The sequence below is a fragment of the Triticum urartu genome, chromosome 1, assembly GCF_003073215.2.
Source record: "Triticum urartu cultivar G1812 chromosome 1, Tu2.1, whole genome shotgun sequence".
NCBI classification, from domain to species: domain Eukaryota; kingdom Viridiplantae; phylum Streptophyta; class Magnoliopsida; order Poales; family Poaceae; genus Triticum; species Triticum urartu.
Window position 1 is genome coordinate 430,665,489 of NC_053022.1, and position 10,712 is coordinate 430,676,200.

The following is a 10,712-nucleotide window of genomic DNA, read 5'->3' on the forward strand; positions in this document are numbered from 1 at the left end:
TAGAAACGCGACTTGGGTGCACCGACGCGTTGAATCAGCGAGCGAGCCCGCCCCCAGCCGGATCGGGTGCTCTAACAAGCGTTCACAGAATGTCTACGCGCATCGCTAGTACCGTTGAAATCCGGTTGCCGGCCACGGAACGTGGAATTATAGAAAAACAACATAATCGTTCAAGTCGTCAATTCTTGGCGATCGGCATCAATGCTAGTTCATCAATTCTTGGCGATCGGTTACGAATTTTTGGACAGGCGGCTAGTACTAGTAGTACGACTGCCGGAGTTAAGTTTGGAAGAAATTTGTGCGAGTCGAGTTTCCTTGCGCGGCGAATTTCAGTGGCTCCTTTCGCCGCAACTTGCAATGAATGTTGACGCGTCCTTCTCAACCCTAGAGGTACTGTCCGAACATCAACGTGCATCTACTGCCTATTCACTCTACGGCCTCGGGCACGACGGCCAGCCCAGCCAGCTGCCCGCATGTGGCGGCCACCTCGCCTCGGCAACGGCGTCTCCACACGCAACAGCAGGAAGAGAATCTCTCTGCCTCTCACTGCCCACAGCAACATGGGCTCTGTAATTTCTTCACAGTAACATCAGACCCTACCATAACCATCACCACAAGGACTTGTATATTTCTTCCTAATCTTTCATGTACTACCACTACAGTAGAGTAACTTTGTCTACTGTGGCTTAACCTGTCTAGCCAATTTGCGCTAGTTTATTAAGCAGTAGTAGAATATATGATGAGAGGACGGCAAGCGTAGGCAGGAAAGTTAATCATGTGTCGTCGTCCCGGTTGTTGAATGACCCCTCCAAAGATTCCTCACCTATCTATCTACTCCCTCCGTCCGAAAATACTTGTCATCAAAATAGATAAAAAAGAGGGAGTACCCATCTATCTTGGCTTGAACAGAGACAGTCAAACATGCCGTGTCTAAGCTCAAGCTAAGATCTGACTTTAACCAGCCCGCACATGTGCAAGGACATACGTGGAGGGCCAGATCTAGCGAGGCGATCGTTGCAACCACTTTTAACTTCTTGTGCCGCCTGCTACGAGAGAAGAGATCCACCGCTGCTCCAGCAAAACCCATCTCCCACGGGAAGCTACAACGGCCTAATGTAGGGTTGCCAAGAATTTAATACTAGTTGCTTCATTACGGGCAGCCTTAGAGCTGATGGAAAGTGCTTATGATTCATTACCAATGGCCCATTGTCACTTTGTCAGCTTGTAGTAGTAGTACAACTTTGTAAGCAATGATGCGAAAATTTACAAGAAATGAACACATGGAAAGAGGGGGAACAAAGATCATAGCAATGTTCTTGTGAAGCAACACTACTAATCATACACCAAATCTCAAGTACAGGAGCCAAACTATATTAGGATTAGCTGAATAAACACTTGTCTCGGGACAGCATTACAAAACAAAATTTGACACCACTAGCTGAGACGGCCACAGCATTAGACCAAAATCCCACTCCTAACCTTTTTCTTGGAAGGGTAGTATATCCCGGTCTAGTTAACAAAGGATTCTGCACACCTCTTCTCCGGAGCATGAGGTATTTGCATCCGCACCTCCATCACAAATTTAACTTCATAAATCTATGGATTTCATTCGGCAAATTTCCCTCCTTTCAAGCAAAAATATCACTGCCAATATAAATGCTACTACTCCAGAAGATGATATTTTCAGTGAAATACCCAAATTAAGACTCTCTATGATATTTTCACTGAAATACAACCAGCCTATCTTATAACATTTCCTGCAACTTTTACGCTTCTTAGATGGGTTTGACGTATTCGGATTATTGACGCAATATTTGGAGGACGCCGATGCAAATTTCACACTCCGGGAGAAAAGACGTCCAAAGGCAGGATTAGAGTCTCACTTTACCCCTTCGAACTACCCTTATTTACTAACATCGCCTTAAAGTCTTGCCCAAAGGACACGAAGCTAATTAAACCAACAAAAATTAACACATGGATGGATACCACTGATTAATCAGCCTTACTCAGCTCCCCGCACGAATCCTAGTGCGTGCGTGCATGCATGCACCCGCGCGCGCTCAGAACGCGCTGATCTCGCCGGCCGCCGCCGCCGGCACCTTGCGCGGGCACAGGGACACGACGCCGCCCATCGTGTTCTTGCAGTGCGCGATGGCGCCCTCGATGGCGCTCTGGAGCTCCTCCATCGACGACGACGACGCCGCCGACAGCGACACGGGCCGCATGCCAATGCTGCTTGTCATGGCCGCCGCCGCCGCGGCCGGCACGTCAGGGAAGCCCACGCCGCCCGCTCCGCCGAAGGAGAGCATCCCGGAGTGGTTCGGCGACGACCGCATCGACGACGGGCAGCTCGCCGCGCACCGCTTCTGACGCGGGAACCGGAGGTTCCCGGAGAACGAGTTTGAGTGCGCGTACTTGCCGGTGCTCACCTCCGCCGCTGCCGCCGCCGCGGACGCGGCAGCGTGGTCTTCGTCGCCCCGCTTCTTCCGGATCGAGAAGCTGAACGGCTTCTTGAAACACTGCTGCTGCTGCTGCGCCGGAGGCTGCGGCTGAGGCTGGTTGTTCTGGTTCTTGGGGATCTGGGACAGCTTCTCGTACAGGGGCTTCACCTTCTTGGCGTACTTCTTGATCACCTCCTTGGCGAGCGACTTGTTGGACGGCTTCTTGGCGGCCGGCGCGCCGCCGCGGTGGAGGAAGACGGAGGAGAAGCGGGTGGCGAAGGAGGAGAGGTACTGCTTGCCGGTGCGCTTGGCCGGCGGGAGCCCGGCGTAGGAGGCGGTCCCCCGGAGCAGGTTGAGGTGGCGGTCGTCGTCGGCGGCGGAGCTGGGGCGGGAGGAGGAGGGCGCGGAGTCCGGGAGCAGCAGCGCGGCGCAGTCGGTGGAGAAGGAGGAGGAGGTGCTGCCGTTGGAGTCGCGGGAGGAGTTGGAGGCGGAGGTGGAGTCGGAGGCGGAGGCGGAGGAGGTGGAGGCCGACGCGAGCAGCAGCGTGCGCACCATGGAGATGCGCGGCGACAGGTGCAGCGGCAGCAGCTGGCCCTTGTAGAAGAGGTCGTCGGCGGGGCACAGCTGCGCCGCCGACCGCTGCTTGGCCCCCGGCGACTGCGTCACCGTGAACTCGAACTCGGACGACGACGCCGAGGACGAGGCCGGCGACGGGAACGACTTGGCGCCGCCGTGGCCGGCGTCCCTGGCCCTCGCGCGGCCCATGGTTGGTTCGGTTCACGGTCCTACGCCGCGGGTTCGTTCATGGCGGGCGCGGGAGGAGGCAGGAGAGGAGTGGGAGGTGGGGGCGGTGGGCAGAGCAGAGCGAGGTTGGATGGGATGGGAAGATCGGAGGAAGAAAGGTGAAAACTTTTACGAGACTGACGACTTTATGATTGATTGGGTTGGGAGCCGCGCGCGGCCTCGTGTCTGAGACGAGAAAGATGCCTACTATGCAGTGTGCACCGTCAGTCACGTGGCGGGATGCCCTCGCCAGCCGTTCGATCGACCGCCATAAAAAATGGGCTTCTGGAGCACTGCTTGCAACGCTGGATTGATTGCTCGGCTGAACTGAAACTGAGCTGTTTCTGCTGAAACTCTGGCAGTAAAGCATATACGTTTCGACCAGTGTTTGGAACACGGGACTGTTTTCTCAAATCCTCACTGTAACTGGGCCGTTTCATCTGAAATCCTGTTAAAGCTTCTGTGTAGTACCATTCATGATTAATTTGGTCTACTGTACTACGTGGGTTGAAAGTTGAGGTGGCTCACACAGTGATAGCTCGTGATTTAAACGGTGTATCATGCAGTGCATCTTTTCCCTGCTCGGGCAGATTTGTACACTCCTACTATGTCCTGCCCTACAGGAATTTAAAGTTGTATTCTTACGCTGTTCGCCTGTACCAGAGTATTGTTTCATTTCACATGTTTACGCTGTACCGGTCAAACGGTTAGGCAGTCACTTATAAGGTCTTAAAACGGGTGAATTTCAGTTCAACATACCATAGAAACCCAAGCTTGTTTTTTTTTACTTTCTCGGTTTACCCTCATTTCCGTCTCCGGTGGTGCAGAGCAACACGTGGGAGAGGGGGGCCGCCGTGCATGTTGCATGTCCCCTTGACCCGCCGCTGTAGCCACGTCTCACCTCCCTCCCGGCCGCTGTATGATGATCTCCATGCAGATCAGATTGGCTCGCCGTTGCTGCCGTTCTTGTCTTGCGTCTACCGTGGTGTGCTTCTACGCGCATCATCATTGCCAAGAATCATAATCCGCTTGATGGCTCGCTTATTGAATGATTGGGTGTAATGCGAAGCCGATGCGTACAAAATCTAGAGGAGAAAAACGTACTCTAGCGACGTAGCGTGCATTGGACCGGGCCAATAGGTGGATGATGTGGCTGGCCACATCGATCATCGGCGCACCGTGCAAGTGACAAGCCGCTGTCGACGCGTCGTACGCTTTGGACGGGTGTTGCTTGCGTGCCCACAGCCCAGGGGCTGGATGGGTACGCCGCACCGTGCCATCCACCGGTGACACGCAAGCAGCAGGAGCATGCACGCGTGCATGCATGCTTTGATATTTCTGTTGCTCTGACATTGAACTACAGTATGTTCGATGCATTCATTGCTAGGAGAAAACGGAGAAAGATGTTTGGTCCAGAGCTAACTTTGTCATCTACTCCTTGGTCCCTAAACATACGTTTTTTTAAAGATTTTAATAAAAACTACACATGAATGTATACGCAGACATATATCTTGGAGTGTAGATCCATTCATTTTGCTTCGTGTGCAGACCGTATTGAAATCTTTAAAGGACTTATATTTAGAAATGAAGGAAGCAAGCTTTAAGCTTAATGAAGATTGGTTCACGTACAGTCGTGCTTAAGCTTAAAACGGAGGGAGTATTCTCCATGATGTCCTCCTGCCTTGATTTCTTTAGAGCAAGAGGGAGGAAAAGACTCGATTTCTTTAGACCAACAACTGCGTGGCAATCAAGACTAGTTGACATTATGTTTTATGAATAGGTATTGTTAGCCAAAGGATTTCGGAGTCTTGATAATAAACAGGGTGGGGTGGGGGCCACAACGAAACTGTTATGCTGGAAAAAAATGTTAACAATGTTCCGCCCTGCGTGGTGAATTCTTTAATAAACGATTGTAATAACTTCTTGCTTAATTATATATGAAGTGAAAAACAATTTTGCTCTCGTGTCAGACACAAACTTGGGGACTCACAGTTTGGGTCTGGTCGAAGTTACAAATATCTTTTACACATGCCGTAAGAAACAAAATGGATATACGGGGAATGCCAGATTTTAGGAAGATTGTTGGATTGGCAGTAAACCTTTAAACCAATCGTATCCAAAATTATATAGTATTTGTTTCACAAAAGGGATTTCTATGGTTATGTTCTCACAAATAGGTGGGATTATGTACAAGAACCACGTGTGAAGATATTTGGTTTAACGCGATAATGTCACCAAGTTTCATACTATTATTACTGACACATGGGATTCCATTAAATGAACTCTAAATGCTCACCGGAAAACTCATTGTGAGATCTTTGTAGAAGGAGGTCATCCTTAATTCCATAGATTTCCCTTAGTTAAGATTCCTCTAAGAACTATACTTTTTTCTTTGGCGAATACTAAGGAATAATATTCTGGCAAAAGAAAATTTGCTTCAGAGCTGATGAGAAGGAAATGAACTTTATTTCTCGTGGCAAGGATGTAACTATTAATACCTTGTTCTTAGGTTGTTTCGTCGAGAAATTCACAGGGGGTGCGGGGGCGCATACCTATCCAGTCGTGCATGTCTGCACGATTGCTTCGCGATTGCAAATTCGTTGGTTTTCGCACAAGGACACACCAAGTTTTAAGATTTAGTTTATGAAACTTGGTGATTTTTTTCATTCATTTGTATCAAGTTTGAACCGTTGAAACTAGGTGAATTTTTTAAAACTTGTCAAAATTTATTTAGGAGTGGTGTGATTTTAAAGCCCTCGTCACAAGTCACACAAATACGCAAATGAAATATAAATAAGATTGTTGGTTCAAAAGATATAAAAGATCCAAAATTGAAAGCTAAAAGAAAAATGGGGTCAGTGTCCCCGCACCTGCGTGCCATTAATCGCCTCTCTTGTTTTCAATGGCTTGATTGATACGGAGAATTTTGAGATGTGCTTTTCAATTTCAGCAGTGTGCCAAACAATATGCACGAGTTATCTAGCACATGGCTGCCTAGTTTTGGAAAGCAAAATAAAAGCCTGATTTCTAGACAACGATGCTTGTTTTGAGTGAAAAGGATCTCTGATCCTTTTTGTCCTGATTCGTATAGTCGGTTATTGGTTGAATTTCTGGTCAATTATGAGTGCATGGCACACAAAATAAGAGCGGCTAAATTGGGAGGAAAGCTCTTCGAGCTGGGTGGTGTCCTGGAGTGCTTTAGCTTACCGATGGGTGAAAGCTCAAGAAAAGGGGGGATTGTTGGAGTCTGTCTTGTCGCTTCAGTTACGGGCCTGATTTTACGTTGTTATTGTTTTTTAGAGCGTACCTAAACTTTACAGAAGAAGGAATTAGTTATAAGAAAAGTTTCCCGGCTCTCACCACAAGACGGCCATGCCAATTGACACTCCCACTCCAACGCTACGCAACTACTCACATAATTGTTGTACGCTCCGAACTCCTGCCGCTAATCAAAGTCGCAGCTCCCGATATATCCTCATTGACAGTACCCATCCATTGATTGTGTCTCGCCTGCCAAAGACCCGTTCATTGATTGTTATTGTTTTCAATGATGATGCTATGAGAAACTGCCTTTTATTCCTTGTCGTTGGCCCTTCTCTATGGCCATGTAACTCTTCAATGGCGAGGGTCGTGCGTGCTTTGGTTATTCCCGAAAGTTTGTTTGCTTTGTTATGTTGCTTTTGTTGTTACAAATGACGCGGTGATCCTTGTGTTGTATTAATAGAAATTAGAGCTTATAAATTTCAAACTTAAAATTATAATGTGCATGCCTTGTGATACAATTGTTCTCACTGTCTTCTAAGTTTCTTCTTTCTTTTTTTGGAAATCTTGTGAACCAAGAGTCCATCAAAAGACCAACCCAATTTTTCTGGAAGATAAGAAATTCCATTTTGAACCACATTTTTTTTACATAATGGCATATTAACCAAAGTTACTTTTTGGTGCATTCTTTTTTGTGAAAAGGACTCAAATCTACTATAAAGGTTTAGGAGAAGTCAAAGCACACCAAACATAATCAAAATTACATCGAGGACTCTGCACCACCAAACGACCACTACTTCTGTTAGAATGAGCCGCCACGCGCCGCTGTCGACCTCCCCTATCGAAGCCGGACGGCTTGACATTGACATTGTGGATAACAGTTATTGAGTCTTCGTAGCTTTTGCATTCTTAATCACATATTTTATTCCACTTTGAACCATATTTTAGCATTGACGTGGTGGCCACTAGCTTGTGATAGTCTCTAACCACTAACCCTAACTATAGCATCAGACGTTGGACCTCTGATTTACACTCAGCAGCACCATCACTTAGCCGCTGCCATGCCTGACACATACTCCCTTCGATTCTTAAATAACAGTCTTTTTAGAGATTCCATTATAAAGACTATATATATATATATATATATATATATATATATATATATATATATATATATATATATATATATATATATATATATCTCCTTTTAGAGCATAAGTGCACTCATTTTGTTGTGTACTCATTTTAGAGCATGAGTTCACTTATTTTGGAGTATGTAGCATATAGTGAAATTTCTTAAAAAAATTATATTTAGAAACAGAGAGAGTAATTACGAAATGCATGACCCAGCTGGCAAGGGAGAGTGCCACATTTAGCCTGACGCTTGGGATCATCACGTCAGCTTGTTATATGGCACAAGTACCTAGTTCAAAAGCCGAATAAAATTTGGGCCAAAGCACTTCCAAGAATGGCACCTACGCTCCTGTGACTCGCCGCTCCGGCGCCCGCAACCACCGCCACCGCCGTCCTCCGCCCGCTGCCCCCCGCTTCTCCGTCCGCTGGTGGCTCGGGTGACTCGCTGCTGCTGCCACCGGGGTTCGATTCGCCCCCGCCGCGCCTGGGTTGGGCTGGATCCGGTCCAGATCTGGGTTTGCCTGCTTGGCCAGCCGCGCCAGCTGTCCTTCGTGCCTGAGACGCCGCCTGCATTCTGGTGCCAGGCCGCTGATGCGGCGCGGGGTGCGGCCTAGCTGGCGGCCTCCCACCGCGCGGTGGGCGAGGCATTCACTCCGTCCGCGAATCCGGGATGGGTGCCTTCAAGTCTCTCTCCGCCGCGTGCTGATGTTGGGCGGCGCGCCCCCTCTCCACCGGGTCGCCTTGCCGCGGAGTGGTAGGTGGTGAGGCCTCCGTTTTGGTGGCGCTCCTCACCGGCCATCCCTCCCCTGCATTCAAGGCGCCCGACGCTTCGGTCACAAGATGCATTCAATCGCCAGCGACCTCCGCCGCGTGCATTCAAGAGAAGGGGTGACTTACTCTGTTTCAACTGCCGGGGCACCGGCCACTTCGCCTGGGAGTGTAGAGACCCGGTGCGCTGCAATTACTGTGACCGGCAGGGCCACTTTGCTCGCGGGTGCTCGCTCAGGCTCCAGCAGCAGCCGCTTCGTCATAATCCCTCTGTCCGGTCTCCTCTGTCGGCCCCTGCGCCCGTCGTCCCCCCACTTCCAGCTTCTGCGCCCACCAATCTGGCCGCCGTCCTCCCGCCAGCCCCCCTCCCCGCCGCTCCCGGCCAACCGAGGCGCGATGCCACGCCTTGGTGACGCGGCCTCTCGTCCGAGCGAGGGGCACGTGGTGCTCCTCTCCACCTCGGCAATGGAGCTGCAGGCGGCCCTTCTCGCCTCCAACGTGGCCCTGATCTGGCTGGGGGGAACCGGTCGCAGGTCAACGAGGAGGAAATTGCGCGCACCATCGAGGCAGAGACCAACATCGCCAGGGGCTACTTCAACTTCGTCCCGTTCTTCCCGTAGGACTTCCTGGTAACCTTCCAGCACCCCCACCACCGCAACGGGCTCACCTCCAGGGGCCGCTTCCCGCACCGCAACCTCGACATCCATGCCACCAAGTGGCGTGCCAACGCCCACTCCAAGGTCACCAAGATGCACTACCACGTCCATCTCTGCTTGGAGAATGTTCCCATGCACGCTTAAGGAGAGGAGGAGATCGCCAAGATCCTGGGCGAGAACACCATTCTACACTACTTCGACATCGTTACTTTGCAGAAGGAGGACGCCTCGATGGTGAGCCTGTGGGCCTGGACTACCAATCCGTTGGCCATCCCCAAGGTGATGTGGTCCACCATCGTCGACAGGCCTAGCCAACAGCCTATCGGCGGTGCCACCCCCGCTGGGCCGGGGATGGAAGGGCTGGAGGACAGGGTGCTGATCCACCTTGAGCTGATCGAGGACTTCAGCCTGGACGCCGCCGGCAACCATCCCGAGGAACGCCCAGCGCCACCCCTTCGACTGGACCAAGGGCGTCATCGACGGCGAGCGGCAGCCGAGGGAGAGCCACAGCTCCCTTGCTGCCCGAGGGCGGGGCCAGCAGTGTGATGATGATCATGAGGACCACGACGACCACCGCGGCAGGCAGGGTGACCGCGACCTGTCCTCGGCGGGCAGGATCTTCTGGAGCAGATCCCGAGCGGATGGCAACAGGAGAGAAGATGGAGGGCGGCGCGATGAGCAGCGCCGCCGTGATGATCGCCATGGGGATCAGCACGATGGGCGAGACGGGAGGCGCAGGCAAGGTGTGTCGGAGCCGTCGCCGGCGCTCCTGGCCGGCTCAGGTGCTGCCAGCAACGCCTTGGTGCGGGCGACTGAGGGCATGCCGATTGTGGACGCTGCGGTGCCTCCGCCTGTGCGTGGCCGTTCCCGCGTCCGTCGCCCCTCGCCACGCTCCGAACGGAACCGCTCCAACGACAACCTGACGCCACAGGCTTCTCCCCCGCTGTCCCCTACGTCGGTGCTGCCGTCCTCGTCAAGTTCAAGGCGCGCTGATGCCCGCTCTGCTGCGAGGGGCGCGATAGTGGAGGTTAGGGTGGAGGGGGCTAGTGTGTTGGTGGCTGATTTGTGCTCTCCTCTGCGGCTGTCGCTCCCAACACCGTCGTTGCCGCGCGCTGCTGGGTTCTCACTATCGCCAACTCCACCAATCTTCCAAGGCAGGACCCTCTTAGAACCCCGCTCGCTGCTGGCGGGGTGGCAGCGGTGCCCACGCCAATGGAGGCCCTTTTCTGGGAGCGGGAACGGGCTCTACTTCCGACTCCTCAGTCTTCCCCGGTCAAGGCACCAACTAGGAGACGCAAAACGCTGGTTCGGGTTGCTATCACGTCCCAGGGTGGAGGATTCTCGCTTCGTCGTACCAGTGCTCGCGTTCAGGCGCGCAAGGTGGGCTTCGCCACTTCCATGGCAAAGGAAGCGCAGGGGCTGGTCTGCCGCACGATTGGCATCATCCGCAACGACGAAGACGTCACCGCCCGGGCTCTCGACCAATTTGAGCGCCAGTTCAAGGATCGGCTGCCCGAGAATGTCATGACTGCTCTCTGTGGCCTGTTCAAGATCGACGACGCGCATGTTGCTGCGGTGGAGGGGCCCTCATTAGCCATGGGGGCGCAGTAGCGCTGGACCATGAGGAGGAGGTGCAATCCAGCACCTAGGTTGTGTTCGTTTGTTGTGT

General features: G+C 52.0%; 1 protein-coding gene across 1 annotated transcript; it reads right to left on the minus strand.

Annotated features, from left to right (window-relative positions):
- Window positions 1-1,350: 1,350 nt before the first annotated feature.
- Window positions 1,351-3,386, minus strand: LOC125516394 (probable membrane-associated kinase regulator 1). The gene has a single exon (XM_048681864.1). The coding sequence runs from the start codon at window positions 3,204-3,206 to the stop codon at window positions 2,061-2,063; it is 1,146 nt and encodes a 381-aa protein (XP_048537821.1). The 5' UTR covers window positions 3,207-3,386; the 3' UTR covers window positions 1,351-2,060.
- Between the last annotated feature and the right edge of the window lie 7,326 nt (window positions 3,387-10,712).

What these genes read in the sequence shown, in the direction of transcription:
- LOC125516394 (XM_048681864.1), bottom strand. Translation starts at nt 3,206, where the DNA reads ATGGGCCGCGCGAGGGCCAGGGACGCCGGCCACGGCGGCGCCAAGTCG.